Below are 18,386 nucleotides of genomic sequence, written 5' to 3'. Positions count from 1 at the left end.
ATTTGATTTGAAACAATAATTTTATAAATTATAATCTTTTTTTCAGAAAAAAGTTATATCATACATGAATTTTTCTCACGATATAACATATATATATAATATATCAATATACATATATTTAACATCGACTTATCCTATCGAAGAAACTTTTTATTAAAATCCAATGAATTATTTTAATTGCACTAAAATAATGCATGGAGAATGTTGACACTAAAATTGAGGTAGACAATTTTATTTCTCATTCTGGTCACACGAATATTCTCCTTCCCTAATCCCTCTGCTAGATGAGTAATTAACCTACAATTAAAGTATTTTTAACTTCAAAATATTTTTCACAAGTAAATCACACTAATACTTAAACAAATACTTTATCAAACAAATTTTTACTAAAAAACATTATAAATAATTTCATGTATTAATATAAAAGTTTAAATCTACTTAACCATAAATTCATTCCAGCAATCAAATCCTTTTCAAATCATTAAATTTTCGGTTACAATATATTAATAACATTTGATTCAAATCATTAATTTATAAATTATTAACTTTTTTTCCTTGCATGAAAATTTCAAACAATATCATATTATATCCACAAGTAAGTAGCATGCCTATAAATAAAGTATCAGTCTACCTCTCTCAAATAATTTAGATGCAGCCGACACTTGGTGAAGAATATGAAGAGCAGAACCAGTGATCGTGGCTTCCGATTTCTGCTGCTGGCTTGGACGTGTGGTTGGATCTTGAATCCTGCGATATCTTTTGAACAGAAGGGCGAGCAAGTGATCGGATACGGTTACAGAGTTGGATCGGTCACCAACGACGACTCGTCGGGGAAATCGTTGACTGCTCAGCTGCAGCTCATCAACAGTACCTCCGTCTTCGGACCTGACATTCAAATCTTATCTCTCACTGCAAGGTAATTATGATTTTATTGTATTTGTATTTTCATCTTTATTTTTCAGAAATAGATATTATCAATTTTTTTTATTTTATCTGCAGAAAATATTTTATATCTTTCATTTGTTTGAATTTTTCATTTTCCTTGTTTGATTTTTGTGTATTTTCAATGCTTGTTAGTAATATGTACATTTGATATTCTGTTAACTTTAATATTATTATTTTCTCAAATACAGATTTTTATAGAGTTCGTTTTTGGTTTTAGTTATATATATATATATATATATATATATATATATTATATCTTTTTTTTAAAAAAATATTAAGAGGTAGTTATGCTAACATAAGTTTTAATTTTTTTTGAAAGGATAATAAATTTTAATTTAATATCATGATTGTCCGCTGAAATATTGGTATCTAATAAATAATTATAATTGTTTCTAATTTAACCGTTGTGACAAAAAAAGTAACGGCGTTAACTCTGACCTGTCTGGCAGCTTTGAAACAAAAGATCGTTTGAGAATCAAAATAACGGACGCCAACCGATCCCGTTGGGAAATCCCGGACGAAGTTCTTCCCCGACATCCACAGGCCTGTCTCCAGCGTTCCCTTTCAGAAAACCACCATCCCCGGATTTTTAGCCACCGGTTTCCGTCACTACTCTCTCACCCCGACTCAGACCTAATATTCAGCCTCCACAACACCACCCCATTCGGCTTCACTGTCAGTCGTCGCTCCTCCGCCGACACGCTATTCGACGCCAACCCAAACAGCAATGATTCCACGTATCTCATCTTCAAAGACCAATATCTACAGATTTCCTCTTCACTTCCGCCGGAAAGCTCAAATCTTTATGGAATTGGAGAACATACAAAAAGTTCTTTTAAGCTGCAGCATAATCAGATGTTCACCCTTTGGAATGCTGACATTGGAAGTTCACAATTGGATGTCAACTTGTACGGTTCCCACCCTTTTTACATGGATATCAGGTCTCCTCAGGGGATGACTCATGGTGTTTTGCTGCTCAATAGTAATGGTATGGATGTTGTCTACACAGGAGATAGGATTACCTACAGGGTGATTGGTGGGATTCTTGACTTGTATTTCTTTGCGGGACCGACGCCGGAATTGGTTATGGAGCAATACACTGAACTGATTGGACGCCCTGCTCCGATGCCTTACTGGTCTTTTGGTACTGTTACTGTGTTACATGAAGGGACATTTTGATGAAATTATTAAGCTTAAGCAATTTGCTCAAGACGTGAATTTTCTTGTAACAAATCTTTGATATGCTCTTTTTTCTAGGATTTCACCAGTGCCGATATGGGTACAAGGATGTCTCTGATCTTGAGAATGTGACTGCTGGTTATGCAAGGGCTAAGATTCCTCTAGAAGTCATGTGGACAGATATCGATTACATGGATGGATACAAAGATTTCACACTCGACCCCATTAATTTTCCTGCAGACAAAATGAAGAAATTTGTTGATGCACTTCATCAGAATGGACAGAAATACGTGGTTATTCTTGATCCTGGTAAATGACCTCTCCTGTGTTTTATATCTCCAATTGGTTTCTTGTTTACTATACAGATACCAGAACGTAAATGAATAAATTCTTTAATATCGTTTTGCATTTGTTTTGTAAACGGCAGGAATCGCTGTAGATGACACATATCCTACCTATGTAAGAGGACTGGAAGCTAACATCTTCATAAAACGAAATGGTGTTCCATACCTTGGCAAGGTTTGGCCTGGATTAACCTACTTCCCTGACTTTCTGAACCCCTCAACTGAAACCTTTTGGAGCAATGAAATAAAAATATTCCATGAAATTATTCCTGTTGATGGCCTTTGGATTGACATGAATGAGATATCAAATTTCATAACCTCACCTGCCAATCCGTCTTCAACCATTGACGATCCATCTTACAGGATCAACAATGCAGGATACCAACGTCTCATCAATGAGCGAACCGTACCTGCAACTTCTCTACATTTTAATAACATCACGGAGTACGACATTCACAATCTCTATGGTTTCTTGGAATCCAGAGCCACTAATGCTGCTTTAGTTAACATAACTGGCAAAAGGCCATTTGTTCTTAGTAGATCTACATTTGTGGGTTCTGGCAAGTACACAGCGCACTGGACAGGAGACAATGCTGCGACTTGGAACGACTTGCAATACTCAATCCCAGGCATCTTAAATTTTGGACTGTTTGGAACTCCAATGGTTGGGGCAGATATATGTGGTTTCTCAGGAAACACAAATGAAGAACTTTGTCGGAGATGGATTCAGGTATGCCCCACTTAAAAACGAACACAAAAATCGATTATTGAGATTAAAACTGTCTTCTAGTTTTACCATTTGACATTCAGAACTTGTTGCCAGCTAGGTGCATTTTACCCCTTCTCTAGAGACCACTCAGACAAGAACTCAATCCGTCAAGAACTCTACCTCTGGGATTCAGTTGCTGCAACAGCAAGAAGAGTATTAGGACTTCGCTACCGGCTATTGCCATACTTCTACACATTGATGTATGAGGCACACTCCAAAGGAACGCCTATTGCACGGCCAATTTTCTTCTCATTTCCAGAGGATGTCCACACTTATAATATCAGCTCGCAGTTTTTACTCGGTAAGGGAGTGTTGGTATCCCCTGTACTACAACCTGGAGCAGTTTCTGTTGATGCATATTTCCCAGCAGGAAACTGGTTTGACCTCTTAGACTATTCGCATTGTGTGAGTGTCAAAGAAGGGAGACCTGTCAAGCTTGATGCACCCGCTGATTATATCAATGTGCATGCGCATGAAGGAAATATTATTGCTATGCAAGGCGAAGCAATGACAACTGTGGCTGCAAGAAGCACCCCATTCCATTTGCTAGTTGTGGTAGGCGGCGGGGGTATCAGTAGTGGACAAGTTTTCTTGGATAGTGGAGAAGATATAGAAATGGGAGGAGAAGGGGGGAATTGGAGCTTGGTGAAATTTCACAGTGGGATTGTGGGTAATAACCTGACTATCTCATCAGAAGTTTCTAATCGAGATTTTGCCTTGAATCACAAGTGGATCATTGACAAGTTGACTATTTTGGGATTGACCAGAAAAGTTAACATGATGGAAAGATTCAGGTTGGTTACTGATTTGGCGTCGGAGCTAAAAAACACGGCTTTTTTGAAAGTAGAGAATTATTGCGATGGATTTGTCACGGTTGAAATATCTGATCTAAAATTGCTTATAGGGCAAGATTTCTTATTTGAGCTTCCGCTCAAATAGAAGATTTAAAGTATGTCTCGTGGAATAATGACAACAAATGAATAATGTCCACTTGCTGTTGCAGCTGAAGCTTGTTGTACACATTCTGTTCAAAGAATAACAGTATTTTTAAAATTCATGAAAACTTCAGTTTCAACTTCCAGTATGCCTCGCTTTATGTTGCTAATTTACAGGCTTACAGAATCTGCAAAATGTTGCAGTAAATGAAATATAAGAGAAGAAAACTTCAGGCGAACTGGGTCAAGCAGGCATTTTTTTTCGGTTCTTTGGATAACAAAAATGAAATAAAAATAATACAGAACCTATTACAAAAGAATACATTCACTCATTCCTTGGCAAACAGGCATCCAATTCACACAAACCTCCGTAACCATGAGAAGAGTCTGGTACCCCTGGATTTTCAAAAACCCTAAGCAGAGTATGGTGTATGGTACCCCTGGAATTTTAGCATCAAGAGAAGCAGAACAGTATAAGCTTTAATAAATTAGCACATGTGATGAGAACCATGTATGGAGCATTGATTTAGAGAGTTTCTGGTGGATCCTATATATCAAGTAAGTATGTTTTTACTCGATATAAGTAATTCAATCATCAAGCCATTTGGAAAAAATTGCCACCTACATAATGACAATAAATTTACTGAGCCATTTAAATTCCAAGGACGCCAATGCCAAACAGTAAACACAGATACTTGTTTCAAGGATCTAAATCCGTACATAGAGATGTCAACACAGTAAAGAAAGTGAAAGAAAGGTGTTGAATGAAGAAGAAAAACTATTGGGTGAAGGCAACGGAAAACATCATACAATCAAGACGACAGTAGTTGGGAACGACGATGGTGCAGTAGTATGGTTGTTGGAGAAGAAGATAACTGAATCTTTAATGTCTAGATAACAGTATGAAATTCAATTTAACAAATCAGGTCTCCGCAGCAAACTCTCCAAATGGCAAGAAATGGAGATTCACTAAATAAGCAAATGCAAATTCGGTAACTGTCCGACCAGACATCTTCCCCAGCCAGATATGCAAACGAAAACTGTTACCTCTTTTTAAGGGCCGCCACCTTGGCTAAGAATCTTCCAGATGGAAAACCAATAATAGCAGTAAATCCTCAAGCAACTATAACAATTAACTTCCTTGCCAAAAAGTCTATTCGCCAGACTCGGACCCTAAGTGTTGTGCCACGAAATCATCAAGAAGCCCCCGGTTTGGGGGATCTGATTTACTTAAATTATCAGAAGGTAAAGATCTGATACATCCAAGAATATGCTGGACGTCATAATGAAGTCTGCCACAGGATAATGCAAATGATTGGTATCAATATAAACCCGAGACACATCTCATATGAAGTAAAAAAAAGGATATCAGTACCTGCTTTTCGCCTGTGGCGTGCTTAGCTCTAGGTGAGACAAAAGCTTCAAATATTTGGGAGTGCAACATTACCACCACTTGCCTGTAATAGAATGCAATGAGGGCATTTTAATACAACAGACACATTCCAAATGTCAACAAGCAAATAATTTTATCCGACAATACAAACAGCCTTGGAACAGATTTTTCATTATTTTAGTTGGTTCCGGAGAAGAAGTCCAACAATCATTTTTCAATTAAATTCATTGGGTGATGACTCATGTCATCATGTCATATTGAGGAGAAGCTTCGAGATAAGATCATATCATGGTGGTGAGAAAAGTTTGATTATTAATGTCAATTATAGATCTGTGTGTGTTGCAAATCAATCTAAAATTTTATAGCAGTTTAAGCAAATCTCCACCTTCATCCAACCAGTTTAAAGACAATCTCAAGTTAAAGCTGCAAATGCAAGCTAAGCATGCTCGTGGATCATAGAGTACACAATACAAAACCAAAAGGAAACTAAATAAGCAAACAATGAAAATCCAGTTGCACTATTGGTGTTCGATATTTACCCAAAAATAGCTTGAACATCCTCTTCAAGCAGATGTTTAGATAATGTACGTAATAGCTGGCCGATCTCCTGTGACAAATGTAACATATTCAGTTTATGATTCGAAGATGCAGAACAGCAAACACAAACACCACAAGGGAAAATAAGTATGTATTTAATTATTTATTATTTGTCTGCACCTTCAAATTAAAACAAAAGGTGGAAAATCCCTACAAGCCTTCCCGCACTAAGAAAAGAAGTAAATCAACCAGGCTGAAGCATATAAATTCTAGCTTCCTAGCGGGTGTCTCTTTTTCATCCCTTAAAGAGTTTTTTTATCTGATCAAAGTCATAAGCAGTGGCTGTTACAAGATATGATAAGGGCCATCAATATTATGAAATCTTCATTATGATGACATATCTAGTTGGACTGATCCAAATGAGGAAGATCCATGTTTGATGATTTTTATACTGCATCTAGATCATTCGGGCTCTCAAAATCTTCTTTCGAGAACAGATAGATACTAAAAATGGAACGGTCATGATCATGAAACTAGTTCGTGAGCCACTCATGCAAAATTTTAAAGTTAAACGATTCAATCACAAGCAAAATAGAACTCATCAACTAAATCTTCATTATGATGACACTTCTGGTTGGACTGATCCAGAGCAAGATCCATGTTTGATGAATTTTATACTGCATCTAGATGATTTGTTTATCAACAATTTCTTCTTTGAGAACAGATAAATACAAAAATATGGAACTGTCATGAAACTGGTTTGTGTAACTACTCATGAGAAAAAATTTTAAAGCTAAAAGCTTCAATCACAAACATTTAGATTAATCAATTACTGAGCAGGTCATAGAAGTTTCCACATGAGAAAATAGTAAGAATACTACCAAGCTCAAATAAAGTTGCAAAATAGAACCCATCCAAACAAACTCCTAAAGGTGCAAATTGTAATATAGCCCGACGAAACTACTGTAGCATCCCATAAACCTGCCTAACATGGTCAATATCGCAGATGAGATTTTTTCAACAACATACATAAAAGTTGGAGCTCAGTTCCGTCCGTACCTTAGTAAGAGATCGAGCAAACTGACTAGGTTGTAACTCAGTATCCACAGATCTATTCCAACCTTCAACAATTTGTGGCATGCTCCTCAGATGAAGAAGCAACCTTTCTCTCATTATTTGAACCAGTTTGGAGTGAATCTCGTCACGATGATTTTTGTAGTCCTAAAGTGAAAAATAAACACATCTATCATGAAGCTGTGCTCAGAAACAAAGAGGATAAACAAACGACTTATAAATACTGGAGTTTTCCCAGGAAAAGTTTGCAGGGGTTCAAATCTTAAGTTTCATTACATAATACATGGATAGAGGAACTATGAGGGTATAAATATATTGATAATTTTCACCATTATCACATTGTTATAATCGCTCTTCCCAAAAACAGCTCTCTTGTCACCATAGACAAAGCAATCATATGATAAAACTGTTCTGACAGTCAAAAGATACCAGTGAACCCTCTTGGAAGAGAAAAACTAGTAGACTTTAAGAATAGCACAATAGAAACTCAAGTTTTAACATTCTAACCCTGATCCAACGCTATCAGGTCACTCATGTATGAAACAGCTGATATTCCGAGATCAGAGACTACAATCACTCTTCATGCTCAAGCCTTAACCCTCTGCAACTGATTTCTTACACGGTAGTTGAATTCAATAGTTACAAAGGTATGATTGTGTTTACAACGATACACTGTCTGTGCAAACAAGCAATGACATGAACTCCCACCACAAAATTCTTTAGCATGTCAGCTATCTATTGCACTTTGATTGATAGATTTGGTCTGGTTTGAAATTCAATTGAATTTTGTTTATTCAAAGTTCAAACAAGTCAAGGAATTCAAATCCATCGTTCCAAACACAACCTAAGGGAATGCAAGGGGATTCATAGATATGACATCCACGTCATGGTGATTTTTGCGGTACCAACATCATATAAAGATAATGCATGCTGTTTTATGAGTACGCATTTTAGAGAAGTGGTAGAAAAATACTGTATTAAAAAGATAAAAACAATGACTGCTTCTCTTACAGTTGTTACACGACCAATCTCTAACCGCAATAGCCCTTTGTAGGTGTCGGGCACTTTGAGCAAGAGAATCCTCCTAATTTCTTGACACACAATGTAAAACATCAGGCCATTAGAAGAAACTTCCAATTTTTTTTCTACAGTAAATGTTGTTTGATTATAAAGGAAAAGGAATACAAGAGAAAAATTGCAAGCACAAATGGACTCTCTCTCTCAATTTAGCCACGAAATGATGAGGGCGCCAATGAGATTTTGTATGGCATACCATAAATCATTTTGCTTACGATAAACACAATAATCAAATGATGATGTTGTTTACGTTAAAAAAGTATGATATCATAGTATGTTAATAATACCTAACAGTACACAATAACCACCTACCAGGGATGATGGCGTATGTGAAGCTGATAACCTGGCTAGCCATAGCCAAGTGTCTAGCGGTGATAGATTTCAAACCAGAAACCTGCAACAAAACAAAATAAAAGTTGAATAATTCAGATCAAAGTATATTATCCACTCATCAACCAAACTTGGGTCAGAGTCTTAAACACCAAATAAAAACTCCTCACGTTGATTACAGCAAAAATACTATTTGTATATGTTTCCAAACCTCTCCAAGATAGGGTCAACATAAAAATAAATATATAATTAATCACATACAGCATGAAACCCTCACTTGTGGTGTATAAAGATTAATTATCAAATACTCTAAAAGTAAAAAAAGACTACATCCAACTTATAATATTCTCGGCTTATACCTGTAAGGCATTCGCTCCAAGCACAAGATGAGCAGTCCTTGAATTGAAAAATTTCAAGATCTCAGCAACCCGATGAACTACTTCCGCAGATAGAGTGGGTAAACAATCGTTCATATCTATGTACTCTGACAGCATCTTCACTAAATACAATCCACTGAAGCAGCCATGGAAAAAAACGTTATCATTAAAGCCAATCACCATAAGAACCAAAAAAGAGTAACAATCAAGTTAAAAAATCATATATGATATGTTTATAGAATATGCTTTGGCTATCCGGTCAGATGTCGGGAGACATTGACAACATGAAAATGTGGGCATGACCAACACCCAACCAGTATTCATAAGCTAGAACTGAAATATTAGTAAGGCATGATACACACAAAACTGGGGCAAAATGGAAGAAATAAAGCCACCCAAAATGATGAGCCAATATTCAAATCAACCATTCACATTAGCCACAACTCTAGTAAAAGTCCAAGTTCATCAAAGTTTATGGCATTTCAATGATATCTGGCAGTAAAATCAGGAGGATGAAGGTTTTCTATGTTAGGGGTGGGATTGATATGGCAAGTGTATTTTAGCCAAGCCTTTCATTCACAATAATGTTGAACCAAGGAAGATAAGCTACTTGTGTGATCATGATAGCTCACCAGTTCACCATGTGATATCCAACACCTTTAAAATAAAGCATTCGAAGGGAAGATTTTCCACGCTCCTTAATGCTACCATGAGTGGAAGTACTAACATCAGAATTGCTGGCCCCACTCAAGCGTGATGATTCAGTATTTGGCATATCATCTAGATACGTCCCATTAGAATTAGGCTTCTCAATATGTGGAGATAAATTTGATGGTCCAGCATCCACTGTGGAGGCACCATCATGGCTTGATACCAAGTCACTAGAACTTGAAGTGAGATAACCAGGAGCCACACCATTATTTCCAGAATGTTCGGGTTCAGGTTCAGGTTCAGCACAAGAGAACAATGTGACAATGGTCTGAAACTCATCCGGCACATCTATCTCAGCCCAATTTTCTTGGTCAAGTAAAGCCCTCATCTTAGCCATCTGTGTTACCAGCAAAAATGTCATGTGTCTTGAGCACGATTAAGGTAAAGACAACTGGTTGGAAGGGAACTAACTCGAGATTCATGCTGAAAATCAATAAAGGATTTAGCTTGTGATTGTAGCGTTCCACGGATACTATATCCCAATCTTCCACCAATCTGTTTATGTTAGCATAATATGATATCATAAACGCAATGATACAAAACTCTATCATAGGCAGCATCAAAACAAAAGGCAATGCATACCTTCTCTGTTGAACTTATAAATTCCTGACTGATGTTATAAACACCAAGGAAGTCCTGCAATCTAAGCTTTGGGTGAATTTGAGAACGGATCCCAACAATCTTTGCCCATCTACCATGAGCAGCATCACAAGCTGCAAATAGAGCTTCTGCATTTTCCCTTAAAATATCAGCACTGTCCAGCCAAAAAAAAAATCTTAAATATCTTAACAGGGCACACGGAATCATGATCACATTTAGCTCAAGCTTTACAACACAAAATTGTTATTTTAAAGGTAATAATATAAATTAAAGTGATGATTATAGTCCATTTCTAAATCTGACAGGCTGACAATTCTAGAGCTAAGTTGTTTTGTGTCACACCGTGGGGTCAGGTCCCGCGTAAGCACGACTGCACAATGAACTTCTATCACAACTATTTCGTATTCATTCTCGTTTTACAAAATTGATTAACTCAAGTTGCTATATGAGTCAATTGTAAATCATTATAAACTACTTTGAACTTTCATTTTCAATCATTGTGGGACAACGGTATCACATTCTCAGTCACCCCAAATACAGGAAAAACTGATGCTAACAAAAATAAAGACATAAGAAAAGAGTTTTCACCGAAAATTTCTTGAGAGACTTGGACTTGTATCATCATATCCCCTTCCCTGGATTGATGAAACCCTTGGGGAATTCTGCGAATAATGTAGTACAAAGGAACTGACATGACCATCAGAGTCCGGAGCTGCTTCTGGAACTGCTGCACCATGTGCAATTGCAGCAGCAACTGAAGCAGCAGCATAGTGGCCATCAAGATTTCCCATGATACGTTCAATTGCTCTTTTGACTTCAGAAGCTCGCAATAAGTGTGTCTGCATTCACTAAATCAAAGGAATGTAAGGTAAGATTGTAAAATACATTAACCAAAAAATATTTGGGATGTAGACACACGCTCTCTTCCAGACAAATATGTCTAAATGCAAAAGCAGGTATATCCTCATGAAAAGCTTGGGAAAAAAGTTGCAGGGCTTATTGATGATCCAAATGTAAAATCACACCGAAACTAAAAAATGCATAAACACTTGCCTAGAACAACTCCAAAATATAAGAACTTTTTTATACGTCCTATTTAAATCAAGGGCTCTTTACAGATTATATTACCCTCCAGACTTCTTTCTGGATCAAAAAAATTTCCAAACCTTCCCTGGGATTTAGTTTCTATGAACTGCTGATTAGTGTGACCCTTCAACAGAAACTAATCTTGTTTGAGTCGAGAAGAGGCAAATACTTGACATGTCCTTGCAAAAGATTTATATGCTTTGATAGACACAGAAATATAATCTAGAAAAAGGTAAGAAAAAATAGGCAAGCTTATGTTACCTGCACTGTCTTAAAAATTTCCTCCAAAAGTTTAAGAAAGCTTTCAGGTGATAGGTTCTTCAACTTACTTCCAAGCGACGAACCTCCACCTGAATCAGCATCAAGGAATGAAGACAAAAGAAAAGGATCTCAAACTAAGGGACTTTGAAGGAAAGTGTCTCGTAGATGCCCATTATTGATTTTGATTGGCAATCAAAACGGAGAAAAAAGTGGACTAACCATATCCTACACACACATAATTAATGCATAACAAATGCAGTTTTAGAAAGAAACAGAACATCATTATAATGTGTGTGAACCCACCATCTGCGTCCACCATCCCCTCTCCAGAGATGGTATCTGACTCCAATGGCCTATTCTCAACCATTATTTTGATTGAGGTCTTTATATCAGAAGCAAGTGCATCACAGTAGATTCTCAACACTGCGGGTAATTTTCCCTGAAAATTTTAAATGTTGGGAGACAATTTATAACTTCCACAAGGAGAGTAGTGAATAAACAATTAGGGCAAGTCAATAAGACTACCCTCATTCTGTTTAAGTGAGTAAAATGTGGAGCATGAAAGTAACCATCTCAAGATGTTTAGCACACAATAAACATCATCCATCGCGCTAAAAGAACAAATGAAAATATATATTTCCTAGTGAACCTACCACCAACAACAAGAATTGCCAATAAAGTGTGACATTAAGGCAATGATTACTTTGTTACACTTCAACAGTTTATCTTACAACTTACTTGAAAGTTGGAATAAAATGTACTGAAGCACATTAGAGAAAATGAAGATAACAAAAAAAATTTCTCTCAGATGAATCAATTTAAGGTCTAAGCAGGTAATGTATAAGACACATCTAGTTAGTAAGTTGGCAATGCAACCAATTTGCAACTGAATGAAGTGGAAAGACTTCCTTGATGTGAAAGTTCAAGATAACCAGTTACCAAGCCAAAAAAAGACACAAATAACACAATTATTTTCCCATATTGTTTTTCTTCTGCCATTTGATGTTTAGTAAGTGTGCATAATTGCAGTTCACGATGACATACCACAATGTTGTTACTTGTTATATCGAACATGATAATATCTAAGACAGACCAGAAACCATTCCACATACCACTGACGATAAGCAAAATAATGCAGGAAACACACAAGAAGCCATCATATAAGACAGACTTTAGCAACAGATAACAAGGATGAAAATAAATATGATGCATCACCGTCCTAAGCAATCCAATGATGAGAGGAAGAAGCTGGTCTTGAAAATGAGAGGCCCGTTCCTCCATCAGCCTAACCTGAAAATTAGTACAATCCTCAGTAAAGATTTGCAATCAGGTTATGTAAAAAAATCTAGCAAGCAACAAATTATTTGTTTGATCCAAATAGCACAATCTAACTGAAAAATCAACAAAAAACATTAGTATACAGTAATCAGAGGGTAGGCAACACAGTCGCAGGAATAAAAGATTGGTTGAATCAAGTCCAACGAAGTGGATAGTAAAATAACCTGAAAATATGTATAGCTCAGGTCACGCAGATTAGCAAGTCAACTATACGTGAGATAAAGAGACTTTGAAGCACAATTTCAAAACTAGGAAACAAGTTGAAATATGTGGCCAACGCAAAGTTTGGAGCATAAAACAAACCTTAAACAAACCAACTTTTTATGGAGTCAAGTCGATTAGAAGTTTACTAAAAACGATTATACAAAACCTTTGCAATTTTAAAACAAGGACAATTTATATATCTTTTTTAATATGAAAATCAGGACAACTAAAACAGTACTACTGTACACACATATAAATAAAAACCGTACACAAGCACGGATCTGCTGAAACCGTTTAAAAAACAATGCATGCTAATAAATAGAGAACAAGGAAACTTAAGGGGAGGGAGAGCAAACACCCCATGCCTTTCACAGGCTTATTCCACCTCTACTTTACAAAGATGAAGCAAATCCACTATAACAGCATCACTAATTTAAATTCTCTATAACTATAATCATGGGATTACCATAGACTTGCCGTACAAGAAATGCCAGGGAATCAAAATATTTATCAGAATATTTAACACATAACTTGTGAATTCTACTGCAGGTCCGCAGTTTGTTCTTATATGCCCTAGGTAAACCTCCAAGAACATGATACTATTGACCAAACAGCCTTCAAGGTAAAAAAAACAAAAGATGGTAATTGGCCACAAATATGTGTGTGTGCGTTGACATATCAATATATACACAACACTGATCTTACTTCGTCCTCTGTTCCATCAACGGTGAAGGTAGATGTAGTAACTGATAGATCTTTGTCAGAAGCACGCAACGATGCACGGACAAACTCTGCTGAAAGAATGCTACAAGAATGAATCTGATGAGTCAAACATCAAATTACTATACATCATAACTCCTTAATCAAAATACATTTATTGGAACTTATTCCATAAAATATACAGTTGCGTTCGGCGGCCAGAAAACAAAATAAGTCTTAGTCAATGAACCCTAAGACGACAAGCACCAAAGTCAACGCCCCTCGAGCAAGAAGAGCTAAAACATTTTCCATTTCACACATAGATTACAAGGACTATATTTTCACTAACAGGTTAGAGTACAATGATCTGGTGGTTCAAGGCAATCGATCAATCATCACACGACCAACCATCCTAAATACTGTATCATGGCCTTACAGGCATTTTCACAATCTACAATGTAGGAGACATATGAAGAAATTAAGAACCTCACGATTCTCGTCATCTAAGCATGAATACGAACCTGTTAATAGTATCAATTGAAGCTGCTACATGATCACGAAGATGGCGGAAGCAGTGGAGACCAATCAGCTCATCTCCATCCTATTCAAAAACATAAAAATTTGTAAGGTCGCCAAATGGAGGAATAGGAACAAAATGCTCATAATTTGAACCTACCAATATATGCTGTAGATCATCGATAATATCTAAAGCTCCAACACAATCTGCAGATGCGACAAGCTGCAAGAACAATAGGTAACAAAAATATAAGTCGATACAATCTTGTCACCCTCCTAGGCCCTAGCTATAAATGAGACATTCCAGGATCACAATTACTGAATTCATTATGCTACACGAAAAAGCTAAAACATAGAATCTTGGTATCTTCTCAGATAAACTATACTGCAAGGTGCATGCAGTGCAGCACACGCTATTCTGCAGCACATCAAGTGCCAATTTATGCTTTCAATAGCTTACGTATTCCATTGCTTCAAAATTATGAAAATGAATTGAGCAGCATAATTAACTTGCAAAAGATAGTTAATGTGATCTTACTGCAACCATATCCAAGTAGATTATATAAATGCCAAAAACAAATGACGGACTGAAATCATTTTTAAAAATCAGATTCAAAGTTCCCAAATTAAAGTCAGCTGTAATTTCAAGTCTAACCCTAGAGACAACAACACCTTAGATAGGTCATCTGAAACTTGAAAAGTGAAAGATCAGCAGAGAAAAATTCTCAAAATTAAAATGAATAAAGCAGCAGACAATACATAAAATGGAAATTCTGGAGAATAGGGTGAATCAATTAGGGAGCTCACAATATCCATTGATAGTATTTCTATAAAATTAGCATCTCATGCCACTGACAGCTTTAATTCTGCTTAATGCTTAGATGGAGGAAAGTTGAATAGGTAAATCTACAAAAATATTTGGGGAAAATTCTAATCTTCAAATAATGCAATCCAGAAACAAAAAATGTATGTGGCATGGCCTGGTAACCGATTGGTCATCAGACAGTCATCTCCAGTGTGAACCAAAAAGCTAAGTCATTGCGTCGTGCCATACTACAGTACTTTATATGCATGCTATGAAGAACATGAATGGGTTGTGATTGACATTAAAATAACAGGTGGATCTGGAAGTAATTATCCATAATTATGCAAATGGGTTTCATCAAATACGATGTGCCCACAGTAATCTCATCTTTAAGCATGTAATCCGTGGAAGGAGAACTCACTAACTGTAGGGTGGAGAGAGCCTGATTGACTGACATCACCAGCCTAAGCTTATTCTGCAATGCTATCGAATCTCCACGTTTCATGCTGAGCTCCTGAACGCTCCTAGCTGAACCCATCAAATCTGAAACCAGCAGTCTGATTGTCTCCTTAAGCTCCCTAACCCTCCGGCACCCTTCTACGATCTTCACATTCAAATCTTCCAACTGCCCCTGTGCCTCAAAAAACGAGCTGGAACGCAATGAAATCTCCCTCACCAAATGTAGCTCCACCACATCCAAATACTGAGACAGCCGCTCCTGCAATGCAATATTCTCCGATGTTGTTCTGAACGGGCAAGCTGTCTTAAACGTTGCGCCATCCTCCAATTCAAAATCTTCTTTGAAATACAGCGCCGGGACTTCCCTCAGGCATGCTACCAACGCCTCACCTGCGGCAGTGGGGGTTAAATTACCGTCGAGCCCTAGGTCATCCCTGTCATGCTGCTTGAGAATGTCGACAAATCGAGAATGAGATTCGTATATAGACGATAGGTACGGAGCGAAATCGGATCTGCTAAGTTCGGATCCGGGTTTTGGTGCAGATGACAGAGGGGCGAATTCAGGGGCAGGGACAGAAGTGGAGGAAGACCACCAACCAACGACAGATGAAGAAGGATTAGGATTAGGATTATTGAGAATGGAGGAGAAGCTTTGGCTACTCGAATCGGTTATTGATTTAGACAATGATGAAACGGTGAGATTAAAGGGTTTCCTAGGGTTTGCAATCGGGGTTTCCGAACTTCCCGGCGATCGAGAAGACGGTGAATCCATTGCCGTCATTGAAAAATCTAATTTTCTAGAAAATTTTACATGCGATCTTAATCTTCGATCGGCCACAGATCGAAAAGAATGGCAGAACTCGATGGTTCTCGGAGAAGTGATTACTGACCGGATCTCAGATGACAAGGGGGTGGGGGGAGGTAGGAGATGTGACAGAGAACCGGGTTGAATCGGATAATTGAATCACCGGTTGGAGGCATTTAACGGACATAGCTCTCTTTTGTTTAATTAAATTGATAAAACCAAACATGTCATAACATTTTATTTTTATAAACCTATCTAAAAAATAAATTTATATTAGTTACTGATAGGCTTCGTAATAGTTAGTATTTTTATTTCATATTTCCCGTTATTTCAACCTCCGATATGTTTAATTGATACATTTTTGTGTAATTTTACTGTAGGAGGAACTTTCGCGGTCTTGGAGCAAATTTGATTAAAAAGGTGATGTTTATCAAATTTGAAGTTTCCAAGATAGAGTTTGAAAGTGAATGACCAAACCAGAAGAAGTCCTGGAATAAGGCGTGGCCACGCCTTGTGACGATATTTCAGTTGCCAAAAATTGCAAGGAGGGAAAATCTAGATAAAATATTATCTATTATTTTATATTTAAAATTTAGGGTTAATTAGAATTAGTGGGCTTCTTTAGCTTAATTTTTTTAAGACCCAAAAGCTTACTACTCAATCGGAAGAAGACCGCCACAACACAGGAATAAAAAGAATCAGATTGGAAGAGAATTCTCAACTCTCCTCTCCAAAAAAATTTCACGTGAAGCACAAGAAACAAGGGGCTCAAGGATTTTCTCTCAACTTCTCTCCACATCTTTAGGCTAAGTTTTATTTTTGATTCAAGGGATATTTTTACTATTTCGATTTATCACTGTGAGATTTTTTGCACTTTAATTTAATATTCGTGTTTTGTTCAAGTATTTGTTGATTTATGATTTATTTATACGAAATTTGTATCTCGGTTAATCTGACAATTTAATTCGAGATATAATTTTCTACTGCTATCCATGAATTCAGTGATCCGTAATTGTCATGAACGATTGGTACATGAGTAACGATAGATTAGGTGTGTTGTGCTATCATAACATATTTAATCTATACAAATCAACGAAACTCGATCTATCAATTGCAGCTATCTCGGTTGTTAGATTTTAGGATTAACTGTTTTCACAAAACGAATATGCTATTTTTAATTAATATGGAACGGTATCGTGCCCAGTTAATTATTGATAAGTTTTGACTGAATGCTGGGTTTGGTCAATTAAATTAGGAAAACGCAAGGATTTTAGCGGCTATCCCTATAATTCTAAGGTTAATTACTTGTAACTGCATGAATAAATAATATGTTAGTCGATGAACAGTGATACAATTGAATAGTAGAAATCCCTTGAATCGAGCTTGGTAATATTAATTTACATTTCATTAGTTATTCATCTTGATTAGTTATTTCTTCTTGCGTGTTAAATTTAGTTTAGTATTTTATTAAATTCATATCCAAAAATTCCCCCTTTTATTTGCACTTTTACTCGAAAGAAATCACCCACCGTTCCCTGTGGATTCGAACTTGCTCACCATTACACTAATTTTATTTAGAGAGTAAGAATTTAAGTTTGGTGGCACAACGACAGCACACCAAATTTTGGCGCCAGTTGCCGGGGAACGGTGCAAGGTTAGTTTTTTTCGAGTTTTGCTATTATTATTTTTTTTATGTCTCATTCTTCTTGTACAGGTGATTCATCAAAAAAAAAAAAAGAATTTGAGAACTTTTTGTTGTAAAATACTTTGAGATGTTTCATCGACAAGTATTCACAACTTTTGCCCAACAAAACGGAGAGCCATTCTACGCAGCATGGGAGAGATTCAATAATTTAGTAACAACATTCAGGAATCATGATTTTTTTAACTATGTTCTTCTTCGACTTTTCCTTAAAGGTTTGAATGCAGTTACACGAAGATG

General features: G+C 36.6%; 2 protein-coding genes across 2 annotated transcripts; one reads left to right on the top strand and one right to left on the bottom strand.

Moving 5' to 3' along the window:
- Positions 1 to 589: 589 nt before the first annotated feature.
- LOC142534813 (alpha-glucosidase) lies at positions 590 to 4,312 on the top strand. The gene is made up of 5 exons (XM_075641542.1): positions 590 to 916; positions 1,395 to 2,089; positions 2,203 to 2,433; positions 2,552 to 3,198; positions 3,292 to 4,312. The coding sequence occupies exons 1-5, from the start codon at positions 675 to 677 to the stop codon at positions 4,174 to 4,176; spliced, it is 2,700 nt and encodes an 899-aa protein (XP_075497657.1). The 5' UTR covers positions 590 to 674; the 3' UTR covers positions 4,177 to 4,312.
- An 8-nt stretch (positions 4,313 to 4,320) lies between these two features.
- LOC142534805 (vacuolar protein sorting-associated protein 54, chloroplastic-like) lies at positions 4,321 to 16,635 on the bottom strand. The gene is given in 20 exon segments (XM_075641534.1): positions 4,321 to 4,568; positions 5,220 to 5,464; positions 5,548 to 5,588; positions 5,590 to 5,629; positions 6,105 to 6,172; positions 7,162 to 7,323; positions 8,188 to 8,267; positions 8,566 to 8,647; positions 8,943 to 9,096; positions 9,593 to 10,008; positions 10,083 to 10,166; positions 10,254 to 10,425; positions 10,860 to 11,110; positions 11,619 to 11,707; positions 11,922 to 12,057; positions 12,834 to 12,908; positions 13,866 to 13,965; positions 14,381 to 14,460; positions 14,536 to 14,598; positions 15,602 to 16,635. Coding segments are annotated over 19 exon segments (3,051 nt in total). The 5' UTR covers positions 16,421 to 16,635; the 3' UTR covers positions 4,321 to 4,568; positions 5,220 to 5,325.
- Positions 16,636 to 18,386: the final 1,751 nt, after the last annotated feature.

Source organism: Primulina tabacum, chromosome 2, assembly GCF_025594145.1.
Source record: "Primulina tabacum isolate GXHZ01 chromosome 2, ASM2559414v2, whole genome shotgun sequence".
In the NCBI taxonomy this organism is placed as follows: domain Eukaryota; kingdom Viridiplantae; phylum Streptophyta; class Magnoliopsida; order Lamiales; family Gesneriaceae; genus Primulina; species Primulina tabacum.
The sequence above is the reverse complement of the archived record's forward strand: the minus strand, read 5'-3'. Positions and strand labels throughout refer to the sequence as shown.